The 16322-nt window shown below is 42.2% G+C and overlaps 1 protein-coding gene across 1 annotated transcript in view; it reads left to right on the plus strand.

Moving 5' to 3' along the window:
• The window catches only part of rorb (RAR related orphan receptor B), a 24779-nt gene continuing 8457 nt past the window's right edge, over positions 1–16322 (plus strand). Inside the window, exon 1 of the mRNA XM_005808977.2 lies at positions 1–447. Coding sequence (XP_005809034.1) covers positions 441–447 — 7 coding nt within the window. The 5' untranslated portion in view covers positions 1–440. The remainder of the gene's footprint in view (positions 448–16322) is intronic.

A 16322-nucleotide genomic window follows, 5' to 3' on the forward strand; every position in this document is an offset into this window, starting at 1 on the left:
GCTCCAGTCCAATCCGGGCCGCCGGGTAAAGCCTCTCCTATGCGCTCTCCCCTCCCTCAGCCCGCAGAAAACAGTGAAACCCTTCCATAGAGGTGAGAGCGCAGATGTCACGAGAAAAGCGGCCACACGACCAGAGCACACCGACCGACCTCAGCCCGCCTCCCTGCGCCCCGGTCTGGGATGCCTTTTTAGCGCAGACACGCTTGCACTCAGGGCAGCCGCAGCAGCAGCAGCAGACGCAGCAGACGCAGCCAGTGGACGCTGACGCAGATCATCCACGCTATTTTTTGCCGCCGCTGTTATTTTTAACCAAGGATCTTTGCCAACCCGCACACAGCACCGCACAGAAGCCCCCCTGTTTTTAAGTGTTTATTTTTGTTTCTTCATGACTGCTGCTTTGGGAAGCGAGCCTCAGCACCAGCTCCAGCAGCGCCAACACGATGCGAGGTAAGACCATCATCCCCGTGGAAATACGCGCAAGCACGCCGAGCGACACGCTTTATTCCACTATCGACTGGGGGGGTGGGGGGGGGAGATAATTGTTTGTTCTTTGTAACTTTTATTCGCACACTTGCCACAACCACCGTACAGTGCAACGAATAACTTTATCTCCACGCCTGTTTATTCAGGAACGCAAATCGACTCGTAAATCCACTCGGATCTGTGATTACAAATTAAAAGTGGCAGGATTTGCACGTAAAGTGCCCACCCGAGTCAGCCAGATTACACGCAGAAGTGAATTTATTTTAATGGGTTCGTTGTCGGGGGGGGTGATCAACTTAATTGAACTGTGTTTGGGGGATTATAGGAAACTTTTCAAGCGCTCCACTAACCCCCCCTACACACACACACACACACCCACACACACACACACACACACACACACACACACACACACACACACACACACACACACACACACACACACACACCCCACGCCTGCAAGCGCACCAGCGCCGTGGATGTCCAACTCCAATGTCAATGTCGTCCTGTGCGCACACTCACGGTCAAATACGCACAATTCACGCCCTGTGTTTTACGCAGAGATAACACACTGACCCCCGGGTTAACACCGCCTAGAAGCAATTTCGTGAATGGAAATTCGATTTAAATAAGAAAATACGTTTTTTTTTCCGCCCCGTGTTTCTCTTTGAACATTTTTCTTATCCAGTTCATCATCAGTTTATTTAAAAGAAAAAGTATTAAACTTTGGACTTAATTTTCTTCACTTTGTGCAATTAATTCTTTTAGAAATTCGCCCCACTGTCCAAGATGGGATGATTGTGGGTTTTAATGTAGTTTTTAAATAATTATGTCTGAAATGGCTGAACTCCCTCCTGGTGCCACTTATAATCTGACACAGGAAAATTCGTTTTGAAAGCATATTGAATGCTTGGACCTTTGTGCATGGAATAATTCAAAAGATATTTTTATCCACTTGCAAATTTCACATAAAACTGCATCATGATATTGTGTAATGATCTCTATGCCTTCAAAAAGCAGTCTCCACGCCATAATTGAAACATTATGCCAGTGAAATTATAATACATATTTGTGTTCAATTGACAATAAAATGTCAGGACATATTTATAAATAAAAAAAAACAATTAGAGTAGCAATATTCTTATGATAATATCAGATATTGTTAGAGAAGCACTGATAAGGCCTTTCCCTTATCAGGGATTTATGATTCTCTTTGCAGTTTGATCAACTTTTCTTATTTCTACAACATAAAAAGGAGGGGGAACAAAGTGGTTCAGGTTATCTGATAAAGTTGGTAGTTTTGAAACCAACAGACACAATAAATAAATATCAGGAGTGTCCCAATTTATGCATCAAACCACATGTCCATAAACTTTGTCTGATTTTTATCCAACTCCTAAAAGTGCATCAAAGTACCTGCTGTTGGTGTTCATAGAAAAAAAAATACTGACATTTTTGGATACTCTCTGATTTCCAGCTATTTGGCCTGCTGATCAGTGACAAGGGTCAATCAGCGGAAAATTGTTTGATTTCCAGATGATTTGTTGAATATTTCCTCCCCAAACAAACATTAATGACAGTTTAATAAAATGCCCGTGATTTAGATTTTTTTCAATTGTATTTTTTAATTGAAACAGCTGCTTAAACATGCAAAATAAAAAAAAAACCTCTTTATGCATTATAATGTCTTAATAACTTTCCTCCTTAACAGGAGCTATGTGCTACAGTAGCTTGAGGCCATCAAACCTTGAGCCGGTAACCCCCCCCCCACCACCACCACCACCACCACCTCTCTCTGTAATCCCATGGCAAACTCCTCTCTCATCCACCTTGTATTTTGTCGACGTTCTAATGGGTCTTGCGTCCACTCTCGTGCACAGAGGCTTTTTGGGATTGGGGAGGGGGGGCATACCGAAAGCTCCTGCTTTCACTTTACAGCCGTGCACGGCAGAAGAGGCCCCCGAAGCGTCTCCCTCTCCCCTCTTTCAGCATGGCCCCTCCCTCCAACCTCTCTCTCCTCTCTCTCTCTCTCTCTCTCTCTCTCTCTCTCCATCTTCTTCTCTCTCTCTGCACGCCCCAAAGGGTTTTGTCAGATAGAATTAAATCAGTGTGGGTTGTGCGGCCCCCGCTCCCAACCTGTGTATGTGTGTGTGTGTGTGTGTGTGTAGTCTGGGCTGCCCTTACACAGAAATTTGCTCACAACCAAGGTTATGAAAAATAGAGGCCTCTCATGAGCCGTGGTAATTAACATTTAACAAAAGCTACAACTCCTGAAGCCTCGACCGAAGATGATGTCACCACATCACCCGGTGTTGGAGCAGCCGGGAATAAACGACTGACGGTGCCATCGGGAGACGCAATCAGAATCTAAGCATGCGTGTTGCTTTAAGAAGGGTCAGCGTTAAGTAGACTGGTTAACCTTGTCTGTACGTTGATGTGCAACGTGATTTTAGAGATGACTTTGACAACGCTAAATCGCTTTAATTGTAACCAGGCAATACTTTGAGCGCGGAGTAAAATCAAAACCATGTATTATTTAACCACCACACTGTAACTCAGTGAAATTATAAATCATAAAAATGTGACAGTAGTCATTTATCTGATGCTCATTTGAATCCTTAAACCTCATATATATTCTTAGCAAATGTTTTTAAAAAAAAAAATGCATTTAGGACTTAAATAGATATTTTAGCTGAAGCTTAAACAAAAATTTTGATCCACTTACAGTCACTCTTACATCAACACCTAACATTTAATTTCTCTCTGTGATTGCTTCAGTTTTAGCCTATGAGAGATTTACAATCCATTAGATGCTTTGGGTTCAAGTGAGTCTACAAACAGATGTGCCAAAAGGGAAAGGAGAGGAAAAGGAGATCTATGAATCAGCCTCTCCTAAACTTCCCTTTTTGGAACTATCGTAAGGTAATGACAAGGAACCGGAGAGGCCCAGAAGTGTTTAAAACTGTCCCCTGGCAATAATGTATCACAGAAAGCCCCCCAAAACTCACTCAGACACACAGAAAAAGCTGCTGCGCTACGCATGACGGCCTCATGCCAATAGAATTAGTCCCATCCTGCTTCGCTTTGGAGGCTTGTGTGAGCATCGATCTGTCCAGCTCCAGAGCGTCGCGGTGATCAATTTTTAGTCAAAGCCAACGGAAACAGTCTGTTTGGACAGATCTTTGGAACATAAAACCTGAGTGGCTTTTGATTGTGTTTGATGTTAAAAAGTCAAATTTAAGGCAATGAAAGACCTCAAGCATCAATTATCAGTTTTCTGCATGTATTGAATGTGGAATGACTGCTTTAATGATTTCTTATAAGCGATAACAACACAAGCTTTAACTTAGTATTTTTTAACAACTATCCCACTTTGAGCAAAGTGTTCATGGAGCACACAGAAAAAGTGATGTTGCCTCCCGTCAAAACAACAGAAAAGTGAAAGGCAAGAGGAAGTCCATGTGAAGACTAAATACTGACTAAATGTGGCTGCAGGATGTTTGGGCTGATAAAATACCCCAGCTTAGCTAGACTTTCACGTATGAATCAGAAGTGAATGCTGATGCACTTGGAGATCGCAAATATTGGGGATTTCTATACATTTTATGAACAGGGAGAAGAAAATCTGATTTTTTAGGACTGGCTCTGCCAATAATTGTGTAAATGTGATCTCTGGTCGATTGACTAGTGCAGCTCTGATTAGCACAGTTACCCATGTATCTGCACACAACTACAAATCATTATATATGAACTGGAATCACTTCTTAGTTACTGTTAAGCCAGCCAGCTTACAGACTCCTTGCAAAATAAGTTAGGGAATCAGCAAGTTAGATGTTATTTTAAGCAAACTGAATCTTTCCACTGCTGCCACTGAGTCAGTTATTGCACACAATAGTGGCACCTGTCCTGAGTGGCTCCGGCTGGCAGCGTTACATCGCCCTGTTTGTGGTCAGCTACTGAGCAGAGGATTGTTTGTGTTGTTTATTGTTTTGTTTTTTGGGGGGGGGGGGGTTGTGCTGACTAATGGCCCAGTGTTATGTAAGAAGAGCAGAGAGATTACACCGAGCCCAGGCAGGCCACGCAGTTAATCCTTCAACTCAGCCCTACTGACTGACTGAGGTACCACCAGAGTGCTGCTCTAACACACATTCAGGAGTCGCTCCTCGCTGTCTCCACGTCTGACTCCAGTCCTCGCCTACCGTGCCCTCCTGACCTTTTCCAAGACGGCGGCAAAAATGTGCCAACATGTGTGGCCTGGTCGTGAGTCCCGCTGAGATGCTATCACGGCCCGTGTTTGCGTAGCAGCAGCTCGTGTTGATTTTATTACTCTGCGGCAGTCTAGAGGGTCTCCCTTCTTTTTTTCTTTTTTTTTGCTACAGTCAATTTTCTTCTCTTTGTTAAATCTTAATACACACAAAGCGCGGGCCATACGGCACACTTTGCTTTGCGTCTCTGCTTTATCTTCGCCGGGAGGGATTCCAGCCTGAACCGCTCCTAGACTCGAAATCTTCCTTGAAGTCACCGAGTCCTCTGACAGCTCCTTCTGTTTTTGTCAGCTTTACTCATCCATAAAGGCAGCGTGTCTCAGAGGGCACTGTGATATTCAATATTCACTTTTTCTTTTTTTTTTTTACAGATTTAGATTGAAATAAAAACTGAGACGGGGCGGAGGGGAGATAGGGGGGCGACAACGCTTCGTGAGCTTGGAGACAAAGTAAAAGATGAAGGACGAGACAAACATTGGTCCAAGGTCACAGAGTAAGCTCTAATATGCTTCAATAGTTAATTCGACTGCTCTCATTCAATGTAGCAATTATATTACTGTCAATAAAACATCAGTTTACTCATAATGAGGATTCTGAATGGGAATCCCTGAGCCACACCGGAAAATACACACAGAGAAAGGAAAGGAAGGAGAATGTGAGGGAGTGAATGAGTGAGATAAGAAAGGAGGGTAAGTATGAGAGAGAGACTTAAGAGTTATATAATCACACAATTGTGGTCATATGCATACTGCTGCTTGTGCAAGAACCGGGGCCTCATGCAGAACAACAAGGGAGGGTGTCCTAAAGGCCTAATTTGTGTTTATGTACACACACGCCAGCGCACCCCGCTTAAACCCCCCCCACACACACACACAACCCCGCCAACGCAAACTTTCACGTCCTCGGATTGCACTTCCACACCGCAGCCTTCCTGTGCAATGAATAACGCGAGCGCCTGCAATAGCTGCATCCAAAGTCCATGCTCGCAAACCACCTATTAGACTTTAGCTAACCCTGAAAGCTGATTAGTTTATATACTGAGGGAGAGACTGCGTGTGTATGGCGTGTGCGTGTGTGTGTGTGTGTAAAACACTCCAGCCTTTGTATTTCTACCTAATTGAGTGCAAAAATCTAAAAATGCTTCTGCATTGTTCAGTTTTTAATCATTCTTCAATAGGTATATTTCCACAAAAATTGGAACACATAAACAATTATTTTATCCATTTTTTGCACCAAGAAAATCTTCATAGTGACTCAGAAGGTATAAAATGACAGATGAAGTTTGACTCTGTACTCAAATTATCTCCAAAGTGGCCACAGTAAATCCTCTGTGAAGGTGTTCCATGGTAGTACACACCGTCTACAATAAGCCTATAATATGATTTAGCCCACTGTTGGCATCTTTTCTTAATGACAAAGATTAAACTGTTTTAGTGCTGCTAATCTCATTGAGGGGACTCTTATTTGGTCTTCCTGCCTTTCTCTACCCTTCCCAGGCCATGGCTCTTCAATCTTGCACACATTGTGTGTGTGCGTGTGAGAGAAAGAGACTGTTGACATTTGGTCTGCCGTAATTCACAAAGAGAATGCAATTAGGAAGCGTAGACCGCTGCTGCCTTCGCTGCTCCCTCAGATTTAACGTGCAGAAGACGTTCTATTAAATCCTCCCACCGGAGGCAAGGAGAGCAGGTGAAGAGAGGAAAGGGCCGGGTCGAGTCAGATCGAGCCGAGCCGGCCCGTTTGATAATCTTTGTGATCAATTTGCCTCTGTGAGAGATGCCCCTGGGGGCCACTTTGGGGAGAACCTTGTTAGGCTGAGTTAAATTGTTGCCCGAGGCGAGCTATTAGCGGCCATCCCTGGGAGAGGGCGCGCACGCACACCCCCCTCCCTACACACACACACACACGCCCTCACATGTGTGCGCTCACACACCCACTCGCTTTAACAGCCGCTATAAAACACACATGCATTAAAGTCAATTAAAAACAAACGTAAAGCTAATTGAGAACTCAACCAGATCTCTATTTAATCAAGAGATTTTTCTCTCTGTGCTCGATAGGTGTCATGAAATACTTGAAGCAACGCTTATAGGAGAAGCACCAATCAATTGAAATGCTGAAAAAACAGATTTTATTTCTCCACTTATTACATGCATCAATACCAAGAGCTTCCATTCTTTTCCCAATGCAACCTAACTGCATACATTTTTATGCACATTTATTTAGCTTAATAAATTTTAAATAAAGGTCATTATATGATATGATTCAATGTATAAACCTTTACATTTTTTTCTTCAATATTCAAATCTACCACATGCTTCCAGGAACCATATATATTAGAGCATATATATGGATTTGCTTTGTGTGTTACGATAATGTGAAGAACAAAATCTGCCTCTGCAGATGAAACAAAGATCACTGAACAGTATCAACTAGAAAAACTCAGTGAGTAAATCTTTCTTAATAATCCTTACCTGCAGATAACTCGGTGTAATAATCATTTAAAAAAGAATAAAATACCCTAAACCGAAACAAAAATTCTGCTAATGGCAAGAACTTGCCTTTGGGACATAAGTTGCAGGAACGTAACTCTGCACACAGAACTTAAAGAAGCACAACTTAGCACAATGTAGACAAAAGAATAATAATAGGTAGCTTAAGGAAACATGTTTTCCTTTTAAAATAAGAGAAATGTAGGTGTTAAATGGCAGAATGTGTGAAAGCTTGATAGGATGATTCAGTTTAACGACTAAAAACCATGACTAAGTGCTGAACTTTTATTTCTCCTGGCAAGTTTTTCCTCTCTGTACCCTACATAAAAGCCTTTCAGGAACATGAATACACGGACACATCATGCAGTCAGTTTTGGAAAGAAAGTGGCCAGTTTTCATTTTACTTTGTTAGCCGTTCCCACTGTGTGCAGCTCTCTTTATTAATGCTGTAGAGTCCATTCAGTCTGATTTATGCCAATGTTCCCGTCTCCTGGTTTTGTTTGAGTGATCGCTGACTCTACAAAGAAAAAACGGAAAATTTTCCCCATTCTTACATAAGACCTGAGTTTTTGTCACCCCTCTTCTTGTTTTTCTATTTTTCCTCTGTACTCTGGAACAACCACTTTTCCTCTCCCTTCCCCCTCAAAGACCCACACACTCACACTGTCATCTGCAATTAGGCTCAACAGGGACACCATAGTAAGAGGGGTGCGAGGCTGAGGGAGGACATCCATCAACAACAGATTATTTTTGACACTTTCTCAATCAGTGTGGGGTTTTTTTCCCCCTGTATTCTGTTAAGCGCTGAATGAATTCAACCATCCAAAGCATGAACAGTGTTTCTATGGCTATGTATGCACACACGGCGGCTAACGTGGAGGTAAATGAAAAGCTACTGTGTAATACAGGAGGCGGGGAAGCTTTGCAGCCATCTGCGTGCGTTTCGATATCGTGTCTGATTCTGTAGCCGACTTCGGCACGGTAACAACCAGATACAGGCCTCCCACACTTGCAGTTGCTCCTTCCACTCTGTTGAACTCACTTAGTCCTTAAGGAAAGGTCAGGGGCCATCAGGGTCCTACGGGTCACCTAGGGCATTGGACCGTGAGACGGGGTGTGTGTGTGTGTGTGTGTGTGTGTGTGTGTGTGTGTGTGTGTGTGTGTGTGTGTGTGTGTGTGTGTGTGTGTGTGTGTATACAGTGGCCTTGAGAGACAAATCTGAGGCGGCAGATGGGCAGACAGTGTATACATGCATGCATGCGGGAGTGTGTGTGTCAAAGCAGGGGTTGAGTTAACCCTGTGGATTTTTTCCCACGCCTCTGTCTTCTCTTATCTGTGTGAGGACACAAGCTGCACTGGGATGTAGACGGTGTGTGTGTGTGTGTGTTAGAGGTTACATGGGGGAGGGCAAGTTTGAGAAACATACTGTAAAGTCTGCTGCTTTCTTTTTTTGTTTGAAAGTGTTTTGGAGTGATGAATGCATTTGAGCATGTCTGAATGTGCGCCTCAGTCTGCCTGAACGTGTCGGGGTGAGCGTGTGTGTGTGCGTGCATGCGCGGGGGTGTGTGAGACGCGTGTGTGTGTGAGAATCGATGCTCTGGATCACAGCCAGTGGCCCCCTTCTGTTCCCTTTCTATGGCGTCCAATCACACCGTGGCACAATATTCTCTGTGCAAACTGCAGCTGATCCCAGACCTGCTATCTGAGCAATTACCCAGAGTGCTTTGGGGCTGCACGGCAAGCTGGACAAGCTCATGCCCTCTAACATACAGCATAGGTGTGAGTGTTGGGGGTGGGAAGGTGAGAGTGAATCTGCTGTATATCTGTGTGAGGGGAAGAGAGAGGGTTAAGGTGATTGTTGGGGTTGGTGTGTGTGTGTGCATGTGTGTGTGTCCATATAGCAACAGTGTGACTGTCTACATTAAAAGATGGATGCCGACTTGGTTGCAATGGGGGGAGGGGAGATTGGCCCACTGGATGAAATTATGATTATTACTATAATACACTGCACAGCAGACTCTAAGGGTAGGAATGTGTAAACATGTAGATGAATAATAGGGAGGTTTAGGTCAGTATGTCAGCACTTTGTTACTAATCAGTGCAGGCCATGGTCTAAACAACTCCAGTTTGTATTTAAATTTTCCCGTTTAATTTTTTCCTTCTTCCATTTCAAACCCAAAAGCAAATCGATTTACACGTACTCGAACTGCCGCATCAGTTTATGTTAGTACAATACTTTCTGGAATAAATACCAGTTATTTTGCTCCAGATCTACTTTTAGAACCAGATGACTTGTGAAATAAGACAGTTTTTGACCCCGGATCAAATTAAAATACCTTTCAGCAACAATCAGCTGGTAGAGATTATGATTTATTGGGATTGTTTTGTCATAAAACTATTTATTCTTACAGTGAGTGGCTTATAAAAAATGTATTGATAGAAAATTGTCGATTGTCAGAGGGTATGAAATGGCCCCCTGCCAGATTTGAATTAACAGTTTGTCTGCATGAAGTCAATACATGTAAACTGTTGTAAATTACTATATAAACTGGCAAAGGATCGGAATGACTAGCACCTAATCTTAAACTCATCTCAGATCATTGATTGAAAAAAATGTCAGAAAACATCTATACTCAACCACCAGCTGGGTTTTCAGCTAACCAGTCAGATATTTGCTTTTAAAAATAATAGAAAGAGTTTTTCTCTTGTTTGCAAACCATCAAAAGAAATCCTAATTCTCTGAGTAAAATGGGTGCTGAATATGTTTTTCCCTTTTCCATTTAGCACTTTTGTAATTGTTGTCGCTATGTATAAGAAACCACCTCCCACAGAATATTTTACACTGACCATAATTTCTTACCAATGATTCTTTCATAGTGTGTGTGTTATTCACTGTAAGAAAATGTGATATTATGCAGTTTTGGTCATTTTGCATCCAACATCTTTGGCCAAAATCATCAAGTGGTTTGAAAGACCAAAGTTACAAAACGGTAAAGTGGTTGCATGACCAACATCTGGTCAAGCACGCTAAATAAATCACAGTTTTCAATTGCCTTAACAAAATGCAGGTAATTTTCGTCCCATTTTGTACCCAAGTAGATTTCGCATAAAACAACCAAAAATCAATCAATTCTCATGTTATCTGTATTTTTACAATTCTTCTCATCATCTGCTGTAGAGGATTGTAGGTTTTGTTCTGATCTGGGGTCGTAATCTGAGGTTTCATTTAAGCTGACGGGATTAGAATAGCAATCAGTGGAAACAGGGTGTAATTTCCTTTAGAAAATAATAGTTGAATTATACTTGAGACTAAATGATGGAGTAATTTACTAAGTAAAGAAAAATAAACTGATGCGATGTGGTTTTACCAGTTGGGTAGGAAGTCGAAGTAGAAAGGACATAATGGTAATGTGGGAACAAAAAGGGTTCACAATTGGTAAGGTGGTAAATTTATACTGAGCCACCTAAATAAACAAAATAGGACAAACATGACACTTTATAAATCAGATTTTCTAAAAAAATGTAGCAGAAAAACATGCCTTAACCACTTCAAACCCATCCGAAAAAATTAGTGGCACTGTAAAGGTTGGCATCCGTGGCACAGAAGTAGATGTGCAGAATGAAAATATCCATTTCTTAAAGGTAAGCCGAGAGTCCGCCACTCTCCTTGCAAAGTTCTCGATGTTTCAGACAGGCAGCAAAGGAAAATAAGAGTAAAACAGCACACAGCAGACCAAATGCAGCTTTTCATTGATTTTAATAGGACAGTATGATGTGGAAACATGACAGGAGACACAGGGGAGATAACCCAAGCAGGCACTGCTGTAAGCTATTCCCAGCAGTGTGCATTAACCCACTCGGCAATCGCGCCACCAGAACTTTTCTCCATGTTTTTCATCATCGGCTGCGAGACAGAGGGGGAGAGAAAGAGCTTGTTTCTCTCTCTAAGCTCAGTGAGATAAGACTGAAACAAGGTTTTCCCTGAGAGATGGAAATAGATCATAAAACAGAGAAACTGAAATGATTTCCCAGTCACACAGCCACTTATAGCGAGGCGGAAGACTCAGACACCAGTGAAGGAGTCAAACAGACTCAAGTGAAGGGGATGATCGCATAATTCAACGGCATACAGGCATCCATGATCAGTGCCGCAGCTGTTCGGGTTTAACAAGGAGGTGGTGGGGGGTAAAACGCCGATCTCCTTCATTTTCCCCAAAGATATCTAGTTAGCTGGGAAGCAGCTATACATATTTTTAATGAAGAGCTACCACCCACATTCACCTTATCAAATCAGCCCTTGAGACTACAGCGGGAGTTGTGTTTGTATTTCTGAAGATGCTGGCACTGGCAGAAGTTAAGGCAGAAAGTGATTTCAACTGTTCTATAAACTGCAACACTAAAAACGTTAAAAAAATTTTTTTTTAAAAACTCTACTGCGCTCCCTGGTATTATTGCTGCATGACTCTGTGTTTTGCTTTGGGTATGGCTCTGCTGTTGCTTCCTGCAGGCACTGTAAATGAAACATGCATGTCCAGTCTGGCCCTTTGGCAACACCGACAGCAGACGCAAGGCAAACATGTACAGCAACATCTAGTGGCCTCTCTCTGCCGCTGCAGTGTCCGAACAGAAAGGGATGCCGTCCTTTCAAATCACCCAAGAGTTGTACGACGCAGCGTGCGTGAACACTTGCACGCTTCGGAGTGAAGAATTGCAAAGACATTAGTGCGAGGCAGCTGCCGTTTGCTGTGGCGTGATGTAGATAATTAGGACTCTATTTAGAGAAAGGGCCAGCCTTGGAAATACACAGGAGATCCTTACTTCATTAAAAATCAATTATCACAACACACGTGCCAGCTCAATACAGCTCTTATGGCCACAGTCTGCTACACACACACACACACACACACACCCATGCAAATGTGCTTATGGGCAACTCTAGCACTACTATCTTTGTCTTCTTTGGAAAATTCACCTCTAGTAGGTTCTCTCTCAAGAGATTGTGTGGCGCGCCTGATCCTTCTCTTAGCTAAGATATCGCCAGCGCTGCAGTCCTGCTCTTACATAATTACCTCAGGATAACACTCACTGTCCCGCTGGCTGAGGATGCTGTCAGTCACTCTGCTCTGACTGGGTCAGCTTAGGTCAGAAAGAGGTCCCCTCCCATCCCTGATAAAAGACATGCAGCCTGAGGGAAAGCTGAGTGGAGTGGAGCTTTTCCCACTCGTGTTTTCCTTGCAAAGGGGATGCCTGTCAAGGCCGGCTCGTGGAATATCTGAATTATTCTTCTTTCAGTTCAGTTTTCTGCTACAGCCTTGAAGCTCTAGGTTTGCCTCTGTAATGTAGAATCATGTCTCGCATAACAAAGCATCGTCGGTGACTTCCCTTTACGCATAACAAATGGCACGTCTCGATCCTGTCACATGTATAAAACGCCACTGAAGTTCAAACTGCGTCGATGCAGAAGTGGGAGTACTTTCATGAAGCATTCAGAAAGCCTCAGCTGCTCGGATAGGGCCGACAGACGATCACTGATGACATGTTGTGTTGGCTTCACATGCGGATGACATCACTTCCTCTAAGAGTGTGACGGTTTAGCACATCATTGCTTCGACATCCAGACGAGTACGGCGAGTGGGTGGTCACCCTGGCAACAGCGATGCTGTCATGACTGTCTCTATGTATCCCACCTGACAGTTGCCACTGGCTATAAGTGTAACACACACACACGCATACACCCCCCTACACACACACACACACTCCACAATGCTACACTCCCACACAAGCAAGCAAATACAGTTTGTGAAACACACACACACACACACACCCATGCATTATTATTCCTGGTGTCATTTTTAGAAGTTAAATGCTCAGAAATGTCTCCAAAACACGTACTTACACAATGCACAAGCCCACACGCCCAAGCTCTTTTGGGCCTCGTTATGTGATACAAAGAAGAGCATAATCTCCCGAAACATGGTGAAAATGGGATGTAAATACAAAGAGCTTGTTTCGACAGCCATCATTAACTGTGTATAAAATCGCATGCACATCACACAGTTAGTGTGAAGTAAACACAAACTGCTTGAACCCAAAGACCTTCACGTAGCTGCAGAGGCACATGATAACCAACAGGTTTGAGCCAAAAAACCACAACTAAGAGAATCGATACAGAGTGAGATAAGTGATGAAGATTGATAAAACAAATATAAACCAACTTACTTTATTATAGCCATGGACCATGGGATCAACGTATTGCAAGGTTTTGAAAATCCAGTTTCCAATCCACAACCATTTTCCTTTATATCACACCAACGGACATAATTGCAATTCAGCTTCTTGTTTACCTATCAGATTAATTAGGGTGTTTGGAAACTTTGTTAGTTGTATATTTTAGCTTTAGTCTATGTATCAAAATTATTGTAAAAATGGTAAAGATACCAGTATTGGATGTGTATAATGTACATTGTACACTTAACATAAATATTATATTTGCAGTGCAAGGAATAGTTCTTGATTTTCTGCTCTAAAACAAAACGCAAATAGATCATGTTGGTGCATTTTGTTTCAAAGTTTTATATTAAAACCCTGAAACGGTGGCACTTTTTGCAATGGTTCTCACAGAACTGGGCGATCTTTTGCCCAAGCTCATTCATTACTGCTCCGTCTTCTGACTGCTGCTCACGTTTGGTCTGTTGACATCATCCGTTTCTCGGGTGGAACTGACCTGTTTTGCGGCCTATTAATAGCGTGTCACAGACCCACGTACATTGACAGCTCTGTTTGGACTCTGTGTGCTGTCCAAGTCCAGCACTCCACTGTGACCCAGTTTGAAGCCGGATGGCCGAGAACTGGTGGAAATGGGTCACATCATGGTCCGCACCAAAACTCAAGAACATGAGCTCTTTTTTTTTACTTTAAAGAAGACCTTTATTTAACAAATAATATTTTGATATTGAATATGCAATGAACACGTGATGAGGCTAATTAGACCCAGCTAACCCAAAATTAATCATAGATTTGGGTTTAAAGTAATAATTTAGTTTTACCATCATCCTTCTTCTGACTGAGCATAATGTTATCGCCTGTTTTGGCCTGGTCTGAACTGACTTGAATTTGAGAGTAATCTGTAGATGGATCTAAAGATTAGGGTGATGACAAAGAGGCCTTCCAACCCCAAAGATAAATCACCTCAACACCAGTGGAAACCAGTAAAAAGCTGCTCACCAATTATGTATTATTTCATTACTGTAATGCCCAAAAAAGAGTTTTTCCACTGGTAAAAATTATTTTCAACATTAAATCTTTTATTAATATGTACATTAAAAAAAGAATACTTTTTCTCATTTCAAATTAGAAACAAACTTCTTTGCAGAAAGAAAATAATTAAAAACCTGAATCATTTTGATTGTAACATTTTATGCCTTTTAATGACCAGAAGGAGACAAGAAAGAGTGAATGAGAGGAAAATGAAAATGATAAACTGTTAAACTGACTAGCAAGTAATTTTACCCAATCACTTGGTCCTTATTTTAGTAAATATAGAAATCTAGAAGTATAAATATATATATATATATATATATATATATATATATATATATATATATATACAGTATATATAAAGGTCAAAGTGTCTTACTTCAAATAAGCCGTCAGTAAGATGAATTATCTGCCAGTAGAAAACCCGAGACTGGACTTGGTTTTAAATGTTCTAAAAACAATATGATTTGAATCTAATTTTCTAATAACCCACCATCATAAGGAACTGAAAAACAGAAAACTGTGAACCTGGTTTTGCTTCTCATCTTGTTCGTTATTGGATGTACGTACATCTCTGTCATTAGAGTTTATAGATAGCAGCGATCGGCTGTACCTGCTCAGTTGCGAGACAGACAGAAATGACTCCATTGATCCTCATAAGTCATCATCCAATTATGCATACTGCAGACTCATTCTACCACAGACACTCACACATACACACCTGTACTCTCTTTGTGTAGAAATACAAATATACTTATATATGCATAGCATATTTATAACTGTCATGTACAAAAATGAGCCTTTGGAGCTATTAAACATGCATATAAAAACACACATCCAATAGAAAGTATTGTATGTGCATCAATGAGGTAATAGTTAAAACTACTTGCAGGAAGGATGCATGGATTCACCACATCTGCTTGTGAACCTCTCAGGAATTTCCTAAATTCATGCAGGACTTTCCCACAAGTAGGACTGTGCAAGGAGATTAACACGTGAATGGCTGTTTCAGCTGAGGGTAAGGCAGCACTCAGCAGAGGAGGGAACCAGCTCATAAGGAAACAATTTAGGATTAGTTAGGCTGTCTAATCTCTTTATAGAGACTGTGCCGTCTCAGCAGCATACCTGCCTACCTCCACATCCACGTACAGCCATCATTTCATGGGGAGCAGCGTTGCGCTCCGTTCGCATAACATGGCCGGCCGCGCTCAGAGACGGAAACAACAGGTGTTTCTTTGAGCCAAAGTAGTTTCTGTGCATATTCTGTGCCTTTTGCTTGGGAGTGCACATGGAGCTTCCTCTTCACAGTGAGTAAGATGACGTAGTTTGACGAGTGCATCTGCAGAATAGGAGTTGTGAGAAAGAACAGAAAAGATGAACATGAAGAGAAAGTGTGGCACTTCAGTGATGTAATCAGTTTTCACATTATGGGACAAGCCTTTTTAACCTGCGGGGGTCTCTCTGTACTTCAGTCCAAACACAAAGAACCCACCCAGTCGAGTCATGTACTGTTGTGCGTGGATGGTTGTGTGTGCACATTTAGTGTGCACTTATGCAGCCATAAGTGCCCCAGTTAGCAGAAAACTCCTGCAAAGACATAAATGGCCATATGTCACCGTGCCCTTGTGAATTTGAAGCCACACACAAATAGCATCCAGGGACACGTTGTGAGCTCAATCAGTTAGTGATGGCAACTTTAAATGAGACCCCCAACAGGGCTGCTGGACCTCTGACTGAACAAGGTGGAGTTCAGGGGAGCAAAAGTCTGCGTTGAGTCCTGGATGCAATTTTTAATCCAAATCTTTTCTGTCTTCTCGCTATTTTT

The sequence above is a fragment of the Xiphophorus maculatus genome, chromosome 12, assembly GCF_002775205.1.
Source record: "Xiphophorus maculatus strain JP 163 A chromosome 12, X_maculatus-5.0-male, whole genome shotgun sequence".
NCBI classification, from domain to species: domain Eukaryota; kingdom Metazoa; phylum Chordata; class Actinopteri; order Cyprinodontiformes; family Poeciliidae; genus Xiphophorus; species Xiphophorus maculatus.